General features: G+C 39.1%; 1 protein-coding gene across 1 annotated transcript; it reads right to left on the minus strand.

Moving 5' to 3' along the window:
* Nucleotides 1–235: 235 nt before the first annotated feature.
* IL21 (interleukin 21) lies at nt 236–5,219 on the minus strand (the record flags this gene model as incomplete). The annotated part of the gene is made up of 5 exons (XM_082315037.1): nt 236–250; nt 351–431; nt 868–1,005; nt 4,923–4,958; nt 5,085–5,219. The coding sequence occupies 5 exons, from the start codon at nt 5,217–5,219 to the stop codon at nt 236–238; spliced, it is 405 nt and encodes a 134-aa protein (XP_082171163.1).
* Between the last annotated feature and the right edge of the window lie 6,974 nt (nt 5,220–12,193).

Below are 12,193 nucleotides of genomic sequence, written 5' to 3' on the forward strand. Positions count from 1 at the left end.
AATTTAATTTTCACCGTAAGGTGAGGCTAGGATCACTTTCAAAACAGTATCCATCTTATGAATAGCCATCCAAATAAGACTCCTTAATATTTTGGGAGAAGCTTTCACTTACCACACACAGAGCACAGCATAGTAGCAATGGAAAATATTTACATTTTTCATATTGTCTTAAATAACATAGTGTCTGCTTTAAATAGTAGATTTTCAGTATCCTTCAGCTCTGGTGTGTCCTGTATTAGTCCTTGAGTAACTGTAAAAACAAGGCATTGTTAGTAAGAGTGTAAAATAAGGATATCTGTAATTGTTTGCAAAATGTCAAAAAGCACCCAGGAGGAATCAACTCTGATTACCTGTTTGATTAGTTTTGCAAAGCTCTTCAAAAACTCTTTGGGTTTTTTTTTCTCATAAGATTCACATGAAGACTCACAGTGCTGGAAGATAAAGAAAATCATGCCACTTCTAAACAGCGCATCAGAATCGTAACTAATACTTCAAGCTTTCTTACTTGAAAAATCAAGAGAGTTGTAATCAAAGCCTTTTACAAATGGAAAAGCTGAGACACAGGCTATTTCAGAAAGGGAAATAATATAGTAACGACACATTTCGTTCACATGTTTTGCAGTAATCCCTGTCCTTTTGTCCGGCACATCGTGTGGTTGCAAAATACACATGTGCAATTGACGGGATCAGAGTGAACACTTCTCCCAGAAGTGCAGAAAATTGGACATTCTTAATGTCCAAAGTAATGAAAGGCAGATAGTTTTTTCTAACAAGTTTGCTTTCTACAATGCCACCATTGCAGGTGGTGTGTGCTATAGAAGGTAAGGAGCAATGATCACAATTATGAGCACTGTGAGGAAATCCTACCTTTCCAGAGTCGCTGATGGTGAATCTTCTCAAGACTTTAATGCCTTGGATGAATGTAGAATTTACTTGGCTGTTCTCTGGTTGTAATTTCAGTATGCCATTCTGGAAGCAGGTCACAGCTGTGAACAGGCATCCGTCCTAGGGCAGGAAAAGAAGGAACAGTTTTAAAACGAATGTAGCAGCATTTTTTCCTGCATGTGTTAGGTTGTGGTCCATGTGCAAAAGTAAGTATCCAGGATATTAATTGAGAATATTCAGCTGTACTCTTTTTTTTATTTTTTTAAGTTAGTTTTAGATATGTAAGAGATCTTTAACCTTTATTCTTCCTGTTCTTTGATAATTACTTAAGTATTTCCTCATAAATGCCTAAAATGTCCACTTGGATATTAATCATGACAGCAAATGAAAGAAAATGCTACTGAAGAGTAGATCATGTTACATGTAGTAAGTTTTCACAAGCACAGGCATGAGTGTTTTCTTTTTAAAATATTATGATATCACTCCGGCGTGTTCCTCAGTGCTACATGTGGGAATATACTTTTCTCTTCCTAATTTTTGTGCTATTTCTAATATTACCTGTTTAATAATTATACTTAGAATTGATGTAGAACTGCGTATTTTCAAATACTATTGAAATGTTCTCACTTGATAGCATGGGAAATGATGAAGTAAGTTAGTTACCTTACTAAAGGGAAAAGAGGGATTGAGGAGGAGAGGCAGGATAAGGAGCCAGGCTCCTGGCTTGAATTGTCTTACAGTGTTGCTTTAAATTCAGGTGCTTGTTAAACCTAAGTCAAGGAAGGTAAGCACCATCTGTATCTAACTTGAAAAAGAAGTCATCTATTCTGATGATACAAATTTTCTGTTGCTGCTGCTTATCTGGAATTAAAGCAACCCGCCGTTTTCCTTTCATGGTGGAGCTGCGTATTCATTTTACTGATGCTAACAGAAAGACTGCAAGCTCTCCAGAATCTCCTTTCCTGCATAGTGGCTGTTTTCCTTTGCTAGGTGCACAGCCATGGAAAATATCACCAAAACTAGCCTATAGTCAACAGAGAAAGAAAAGCAGTGTTTACTGAAGCCAATTTCTAACTTGCATTCTGTTTTTCAAAGAAGGAAACATTTAGAACTGCTGATTACGCATATTAGAAAGGCTCCAAAGCCATCATCCCTGTTTTGCATACCAACTGCTACTGAAGCTGAATCTCATCGGGTTTATTAGATGCCGCTGCAGTTTGCTGCTTTGGCAAGGACAAGGCAACTTTCATGTACGTTGCTTATAGCAAATTTTAATAATAACATTTTATATTGGTTAGATACAACATTTTATTTTTCTTAAAAACCACACATTTATGTTTGTTTCAGGCTTCTTACCGTAACCAGTCTTGCTTACTGGAAAAAAAACACTCGTTTTTAAAGAGATCAATTTTCCAGCTGAAACTGAAAACATTTTCTGCCTCATCCGTGATGAGCTGAGAAACCAGCATTTCTCATATATGCTGCTTTTTTTGCCTTTTCTTTTTTTTTTTTTTTTTTTTTTTTTGCTGAGTTAACAGTTAGCTCTAGGCAGGCCAACAGTCAGAGGACCACAAGGATTGTGGGTTTTAGTATGTTGTGATAGGTTAAGCACTTTGATGAAGAGGCATTAAAAAGCATAGACCACTGGTAATGTCTGCGGGGGGCTAGGCAAACTTGTAAAATATTTGTATCATCAGAGGCAATTTGCAGCAGTACGCTGCATCTGACTCAAACTAACTTTACAGATTAGCCTGAAAAGCCTTCACTTCCTGAATTAGCGATCAGCGGGGTTAGATGCTGATCCGATGTAAATCACCATTGTGTCACTGGCTTCAGCTGCAATGTTAATCACCAGCAATAGATCTTATTTTCCCTCCGGTCTTGAACCACTTCAGCATTAAGACTACTTTTTCAGCCTCAGCATGTTCTCCCTTGAGTTGATGTCCTCTGAGACACCTTCAACTTCGCACCTCCTTTTTTTTTTTTTTTTTTTTATCTTTTAAAAAAAAAGATATTTCATTGTTTAATGTGCAAAGAAATTGTGTGGGATTGAATTGGGGCTAACACTCAGTCCACTCACAGGAACCTTCAAGGAAGTCAAAACAAATAGTGATAAACCACTGAATTTTGAATGTTACAAAAGGTAGTCTTCCTCCTGAATATTCAAGGCCAAATGTAAATCTGGTGTAAGCAGATCATCATAGAAACAATATTTTGATATTTGAAATACAGTTATATGAAAGGCTTTTCGTTAAATCCACTTTCATTAGGGTGTAATTGCACTTAATCACCCTGAGTGCAGCTTTAGCACACTGTAATTCATATCTTAGTATTTGGACAATTCAGTAAATGTAAATTTCACCCTGCAGGATGAAAAGTTTGTTAATGTGGTGATAATTATTCTTAGGCCACTAATTTTTTTTTTTTTTAAGTTTTTCATCGGAGGTTGAACCTGTATCAGCTTAGTACCTTCTAAATATGTGAATTCTCTGTCTCCTATAGTTTTCTGCAGAGGTACTTGGGACCTCCCAGAATCAGACTGTAAAGCCCTAAGCTTCAAATGAACTGTTGTCTTCCTTCCTGAGGTGACCATGTTTTTTGAGAGAAAAAAAAAAAAAAAACACAACTGATTAAGCGATTAGTCACTAGTTGTATTTGCTTTGTTTCGGAGGTAGTGACAAACTTCAGTAAAATGATAGCTAATCATCTCCTCCTTTTCACTTTGACACCACAAGTTAGAAAGAGTGTTAATGAAAAAAAAACCCAGCAATTAGTTAGGGTGCATTCGGTTTTTGCACTGCAGTTGTTTCTAGCAATGAGAAGGAATGTATCTGTTTTGGTCATGCTTCTGTGTTTTTGGCAAGTAAAAAAATGCACCCAACTGTAAAGCCTAGGAGGAGGCTAACAAAACCTGTGTGAAATGAGGTGAGTTTTTTTCCTTTCTTCTTGTCGTCATTTTGCAAGAGAGTTTACAGTCCTGAGTAGATAGCTTTATGCTCTGGGCGTTTTTCAAAAGAACTATGCATAAGGATCATTTTTATACATCGATCAAAATTGTTTGCTTTCTGAAATAGGTGTCAGGGCTCAAAAATCAAAATTACGGGTAAGTTTAAGACGGCTGATAACAGGCAAAGTATAACGTTAGATTGGCCACGGCTAGCTCTAGACCTTTGTTGCATGTTGGGGATTATCAAAAGAAAGCAGGATGCATTTACCTTCTAAGTTTTTAAGACATGTTGTTACTATTATTAGCATTTAATTTCACGGTAAATACTGTATCCTGCCACTTTCGAGTATGCACACACTTTCTGTGATTCTGGCATAATTACTACATATGAGAAGTTCCTGACCTTGGAACACGCAAAATATCAGCACTAAATAATGTATAAATAAATATCTCATTAAAAAGGGATTCACAAAGACCTGTTCTTGTAATTTTAACTAGTTAGAATCCAAAGAGAATACTTGCAGAATGCAGTTTTATCTTCCCGTTGATAGTGCAATGTTTGCACACGAATAGCCTCAGAGAAACCAATGTGACTACATATGAGAGGAAGCGCTCTGAAATACGGCCTTACGGTGCCACTCTTGGCATTAAGCTTCAGTGGGAGGGAAAGGGGGGTCCCTTTGGGTTCAGCTCAGCAATGCACCCAGTGCAGCCGGAGCTCATGGCAGCTGTGGAGGCATTCCCAAAGCCTGCATCCCCAAGAGCACTGCTGCTCATCTGGATCTTGTATGAATCCTCACTCTTAGCACCGTTTCTTGAGTAAGCGGAATACATACAAATTTGAATCTGTGGGTGTGTTAGAATACACACACAGTAGCAAAGTAGTAATTAAGATTACCTAATATAAACACTTCTGCCATTAAAAATCCAGAAATAAGGACCTTCTATCAAAGTATTTTCTTATTGAATCTATCTTGCATTGAGAGTACTAGGTCACAGATAAGAAGAAGGCATTTGCCATTTGTCAATGGAATAAACCAGTACGAAATCAAATTGATATAATTAGAAAGAAATTTTAAAGCAGTCTCACCACAGGGTTTTCTGGTGTATGCAGCAATTCAACATCCTACAATAAAACAAATCTAAGTTAGAAAAGTTTAACATTTGAAAGTGATGTCCCTCACAAGATGTATTCTAAGCAATACATAATGCTTGAAAATAATTTCAATATTATGACAAATACTTTGCTTACCTTATCTTTCACTGTGGTTTCTAACCGTGTAATTGTCTTGAGAAGCTGTTTGTATTTTGCTATTTTGTGTGGAGCTGCAGTCAGCGCCATACTGGAACAGAAGAAGAGCATACAGAAAATAATCATCCTCTCCATACTGATGAGCTTTGTTTTAAAATGTGCCAGGAGCAAAGTTGTGCTATTCAAGATGAACACTTCTGTTTGAGCTGTGCTCAGGTATGCTACGCACCTACCTATATATTGCTCCTTACTGGAGATGTAAAACCCACCCATTTCAGTTTGGAAAGCTTTGTAGAATGGATTAATGAGTAACCCTTTTTTCTTTTCCACTGGCTAGGTGCATGTATGCAAGTTTGTGCGTAGGGGGCAGGGATTGATGGAGTGAACGAAAATATGCCCCATCTGCACATTGGACAGGAAAAAAAGAGAAGAGGGTGAATTCCCATTTTCACTTTGAGTCAAGAAATGAACGTAGTAAAAAGTAGGTACTTAGAAACCACAGACCTAGGTAAACAAAGATTCTGCATTTTTTTCCTGTTTCTTACAGCAACAAATCTCTCCAATCCATCTGAAGCTCTTCTGTACCGTGCTGGAGAAATATGACAGGACTTCTTTTCAGAACTTAAATGTATTTATCCTACTTACTTTATGGCTCCAAGGGATGTTTGTTAGCTAGTTTCCCCTGATGTCTGTGAACTGCCTCTGTTACGTTCTTAGCTTGGTTTCTGCGACAGCTGTGAGTAACAGCTCATCTTAGCATTTAAGCCAGCTGAAGTTTGCTTTGTATTTACTTGGAACCAGTACCAGGTATTTTAACAGCATTGTAGAGAGTATGTCCACTGGGAGTGAAAGTTGCAGGGAGATGCATTGCCCTGGGAGAGGTGGATCCCTGTACCATGCCCTTCCCCAGATGGGAGCGATACTGGAAGATCAGGGACTAAATCCTGGTGAGTCCTGAGGGATGCTACCACTTTGCACTGGTGGTCCAGTGCTTGTGGCAGCTAAACACATTCAATTACATTCTGCAGCAGCTAGGGTCGAGGTTAGTTTTGCAATTTAATGCAACCCCTTCAAAGGAGATGTGATACTGAGACCTGAGAATTCTCTTGAGGATGTAGAAGTGCATTTATTTTGTGCGAAATCCAAACAAAAGTGCATACTTTAAAAAATGTAAAGCCAGAATAAAACCAGCAGAATGATCTGAATTAAGAATAGAGGCAGACTCTCGTAATTTCCTTCAAAATCGTTGCCTGTTGTAATTAAGTATATATGCTGCTTTTGAGGAAATTTATGTGATATTTAAAAGATGTGCATTAGTGAAGGGATTTTTTTTCCAGCAAATGCTGGTAAGGAGTATTCTCTCATGGGGACTTCCACAATTGCTTTCTTTCTCAACGACTGCCACTGAAGTTAAAGGTATTTAAAGGTATTCTTCTTGAGTATACTCCTTTTTTTATATTAGTTGCCTTCCGCCCAAGCCCAATTTCTGTCACTCTCACTGAGCTGCACTGTTCTCAGTAAGGCCCTCTGCAGGCACTAGGGACTTACTGGACTGCCAGCTCTAGGAATCAGTTGATTTTAAAATCACTGTTCCTAACATTTCATCACAAAAATCACTTTAAATGGCTCTTATGTATTATCATTAATAAATGGTTTGTCTCTTATGTATTATCATTAATAAATGGTTATCAACACTGTGGTTAAAAGGTTCCTGTGTGGAGTTGGTAGAGGGCAGTTAAAGTCACTTGGACACCTTCACTGTGGTGAATAAGAAGATGCTCAAGTGTCTTTCAGATTAAATCTTTGCCTCTGGAAGTCTGAGGATTTTAGATGGCTTTGGAGATGTTTTACAAAACCTACACAGCGTTTGGACTTCAGTTTGGTGTCTAGAATGCTAGTCTGTGTTATATGCTGACATCATATAAAATGCACCTGTATGTTTCTGTCTGGTGGGTGAATCCAGGCAGTCAAGTTGGATCACTTATTTCTCGTTCATTTCAAAATGAGCATTTAAGCTGGTGAAAGCTCTATCTGGCATACTCAAGTGTGTTTGTTTTCTATATAGAAATGATTATTTACTGTATGCTGTTTATGTGCTTAAGCCATTTTTAGTCTTTCAGAAAATGGGTAGCTTAAAGGAGTAGATTTTACAGGTGTATGTGTAGATACACATAACGAACTCATGCTCTCATGTATGCCCAAACAAAATCTCTCCTGGTGAAAGGGATAGCTAATCACACCTGATAGAACAGAAATCCTGAAAAATGAGAACTGAAATAAGTAAAAAAAGAATTCTTTACCACATAGTCTAAAATTTAATTTCTTGATGAAAAGGTAGTGTGATGATTTTTTTTATTATTATTTCTTTTGATGGACATGTCTTGAAATAACTTTAGATAAGCAGTGCAGCTGAACTGTGAAGTAGGGGGTATCTCAATAGGTTTTATTCAGAAGTTGTGTGAATTTATAGCTAAGGTTCATTAATGGAACTTAGCAGCATCTTTTGTTTGAGAAACCATATGGTGACCAATACTTATTTTTATCCACACACCCCCATCCCATTCATGTGAAGCTTTGCAAAATTTTTTTTATCTGTTGTTCAACACCTCTGTGAAGCCGCTGAGAGGATGGAGATATTTTTTTCTAATAGTGGTATTCTTTACATGAAGAGAGTACTTAGCTCGCTCCTCTTTACTGTAACTGAACCTTCATCTTCTGTGTAGGTTATTGACAGGTAACTTGGATGAACATGCATTGTATTCTCAATCCAGTTTTTCACTGTGCTGTTGGAAGTGTTGATAGTCAAGGAGCAGGCTAGTAATAATGTCTGCTTCTGCTTTTTATTGTCAGTATTTCAACCGAGGGTTATTTTGAGAAGCTCCTTCGAGCCTAGCTACTGTAGGTGATCATGCTAGCCCTGACAGCCTCTATTTTATGCATCTTTATTTGGCTGATAGGTTGGAAGCCTGCCACTTGGATGTGGAGTACGACTCTATTAGCTCTGTCCTATTAGGTGGTTGGCAGTTATTCATGCAGAGATACCACTGCAGATTGTTTGCATTGACCAGACAACTTCAGGACCACTCAAGAACTTCAGTTAAGGCACACTATGACTGTCCATGTATTTTCAGAAATGCAGGACTTGAAGGGACAACATAGAGGGCATTGGCTTCTGTCATCGTACAGCCACATTGTACATTGGCTTTAATATTTTATCATATCAACTAGAAACGCTTCACCTGTTATAGGCTAACATTGCATTTTTCTTTGTCCTTGGTGATTTGCTAGATAATAGTATGCATAAGGGTATTCTGGGTATAGCTATGTCTCTGGGAGTCATTACCAGATACTGGTTCTGGTCTATATGGCCACACATAATGAAACCCTACAACTCCATAGTAGAATCATACCCGTGTAGTTAACAACCATTTTCATCTTTTTGTTTTTTCATAAATTTGTAATAATTATGGATCTCATGCAGCGACCAGGTCTTAAAACAGTGATGCTTCTGGAGGTAAAATCTGAATAACGAAGGAGTGAGATAATCATAAGGCTCCGCATGTTACTAGCTTGGACAGTCCTGAGATCCTGTTGCTTTAGGAAAGAAAGAAATATAATGGCAGGCAAAGGCAGCTTTAAATCCACTGAACCAAGCTGAAGCCTGATGAGCACTGTTTTGAGGAGTTTGAGTCATCACAAGCTTCATATTTAAGCAAAGCTGTTATGTTAGGCTGTGGTTATCCCTTCATGTTTAGGTTTACTGAATGATCTTGCTAACCGAGTCCAAGTGGGAGAGCCCTGCTGATGGCTGGCAGGTTGTGTGTGCTGTTTGTGGTCCTAACAAAACAAACCTTCTTGTACAGCACTTCACTGCAAAAGCCAGTTTATGATATTAGAGGAGATAAAGAGGTTGACTGCGATGAAGACCACTGCGTATTTTACAGTAAAACCCACTGTGTGAAAGAATGGCTGTGCAATAGTGCCAGAGACCATTTGGGTAGCAAGTGAAGCATTGTCATTTTCTACCAGAAGCATCACAGAAATATGGCAGACTTGATTCATTTGCTGGTCCAGCAGGATAATTCATGGATTTGATGGAGGCAAACCTCCACCAAATTCATGGGAGGTGAGATGGCTCTATCTGAGATATTCCTAAATTAAATCTATCATATTGGAAATCAGTTTTAAAGTTGGTGGAGTAATTAGAATGGGAAGCGAACCAATAGGTATTTGGCAATGTGGTAGCAGGTGGTTGCATATCATGTCTCTAAAACTGTGTAGTCTTCTGGTTTGTGTTAGAGGCTATAAGGTCAAAATAATTGCTTGAAGAAAGGTATGCTGACAGAGAAAGTGAAATATAAGGACAAAGAACAACTTCCTTTATGTCTAGGCAGTGGAGAAAACTCCTTGATATCCCTCTGATCAGATAAGAGTGAGCAATATGCTTTTTATATACGTCACTTCTCTTTTGTGGCTTAGGAACATGCTGAGTCAAATAATGACACTCTCGCTCGCACTGTCGCCTGCCCGGCCCCAGAGGGACGGCTGCAGAGTGGAAATCTGAAAAACCTCCCATCCCAGGCTCGCGAGGCTCAGTCTTCCTCTTTCCTCTTTGCGACAGTGCCACCCAAGTGCTGAATGACTTCGACCCTGAAAGCCCAGTTCCCCCACCCACATTTTCCTTTACAGTATAGCTGAATGGAGGCTTTTCCCATAGCTTAGTCATTGCTATGGCTCAGCCAAAAAAGTCTGTAATGTACAGGGCTGCTTTCAAAGAATTTTTATAACTTACGTACATGAAGTTTCATGTGTATACTGTCTGCGACTAGGGGGGGATTGTAGGAAGGCAAGGGGAGAGACTTATGCTGGAAAATGGGAGACTAGGAAGACGACTCCTGTATAACACTTTTAGGAAGACTAGTCTTTAAAATATTTCTGACAACTTTGCAAGTTAGTTCCACCCTCTTTCAATCTCACTTTCTTATTATGAGCTTCGGTATAATTCTGTCTTTTAACCTTGCTTTGAAAAGAGAAAATCAAACCTGGGAAAAAATCTATTCCGAACTTGTAATTGTATTTGCTATAAAAATCAGAGTAAATACAACTCTGACTGTGGTGACACAGACACTAAAAAATTAATAGGCTGCATATGACGATACAAAACTATTGTCATTCTCCATAAAGTTCCTTCAGAGTTAACTTACAGCCAGTTTCTAACACATACTGAAGTGGGTCTAACATTGGCTAATAAAAAGATCCCATGCAGCAAATGAAGGAATTGGAGGAATAAATGGAACAGGTCTTATAGGAGATCGTGCATTTCTGTCCTGAAAGAATGTACTGAAGATCAAAGGGATGCCAAGCAAAAGCTTTTATTACAGAAGATTCTTCTTATATCTTGTAAGGGTAATTACCTTAAGCAAAATATTTAAGACAATTCCCAGTTGCTGGAAAACAAGAAGAGTATGACAAGTGCTCAGCTGGCTGGGTTAAAGTCCAGTGAACTGTTCTGTCTTTAGAGAACTTGTGTGAGTGCCAAAGAACTCCCCTGTCTGCAGTTGGTAATAGGGGCTGGAGTGGTACCTGGGTACTGTGGGCATGACGGTGTTTGGCCTCTAGCTGTTACCAGATTTAGAAAACATTATCTTACACTTCTAGCAGTGAACATCACTGACATCAGCATTATAACCTGTGGTTCTCTATTGCAATTAAGGCTGAGATGCAATACCGTGTAACAGAAAAAGAGACAACGTAAGAATGAAAGAGACTTGGTGGATGGAAAGTAGAACCCACTTTCAAGAATAGACAAAATCTGTCTGCATCTAGTACAACCCTGCTTATGGTTCTATCTAAGCTTTAGAAACAGCTTCAGCTAGCGAAGATGCATGAGAAATGCAAAGCCACTTGCAAATGTTCCTCATGTGTTTTGTACCAGCCATTATTGTCTTCATTCTCCCTGGTTCAGCAGAAGTGGGTGACTATGACTATAAAGCAGAACAATTTAACAGCGATTGTATATACGTTAAATACCAGATGCATCCTGCTCCTAGGTCAACCCAATAACACTTGTTATGCACGTAGTTTGATTGATGTATTTCTAGCCTTATCAACTACTACTACTAAACTGTATTGAGAAAATGTCGCGTCAACATCCAGAGCCTGAGACAAGCCTAGACCCACTATGAACAGAACCAGATACTCAGAAGAGCTGTCCTCTTGTGACCACGTCCTTTCAACTCTTTCCTTTAATGTTGGAGCAGCCTCCCACCTCCTGGGTCACACCTTTCTCTGCATGTAGGATGGAAGAAGCTTTGCTGGGTCACCAAGTCTGGTCTTCTGCCATTGCAGGCATCCACGTCATATAGTTCCTTTCACATCTCAGCTAAAAACTCCTGCATAAGGCCCTATCAGTTCGATCTCTGTAATGGTAAGAGCTTAGAGCTTTTTCTGTGCCTGAGCTGTGTTCCAGCTTTTATAGGGCGGCTTCATTCTTATTTACAGTACTACTAGTAATCTTTCCCCACTACCAGCGGACAGCCACGTTCAGAAGACAAAGCAGCAGTTGACAGGAAGTCAAGCTACCACAGTTCTTTTAACAATTTGAAGGCAGAAAATAGTTGTTCAGCTGAAAGCCACAGGCTGGGGGCGGGGGGGGGGGGGGGGGGGGGGCAATAAGCAAGAAAAGTCAGTGCTCCTCTACTGTGTTGCAACAATGACTTCAGCTGCAGCTCTAGTGCTTGATGGTATCGCACTGCGCATCTTCGGGTCTCCTCGTGAAACATGGCCCAGCGGTGCACAATCTTTCTACTGCAGAAGTGTTCTCCATATGTAATACGCATTTCCCGATGACTTCACTAAGAGACAGTATGGCCTATGGTGTGAAAAGCAGTGATGTGGTAGTACTGAAACCCAACAGCGTACGTCATGTTCATTCAAAATGTTCAGAAAGAAAAATGGAGAGAGGCATGCAGATGTTGGACAGTGAATGGAGGAAGCAGAATGGCACAACACAAAATGCTGCCTTTGTTCATTTACTAATGTTAAGGAACAGAAGTCAGAAAAGAGTTACTCCTATGCTACAATATCAATAGCACAAAACAAATAACCCC

This window comes from Platalea leucorodia, assembly GCF_965183815.1.
Source record: "Platalea leucorodia genome assembly, chromosome: 6".
Taxonomy (NCBI): domain Eukaryota; kingdom Metazoa; phylum Chordata; class Aves; order Pelecaniformes; family Threskiornithidae; genus Platalea; species Platalea leucorodia.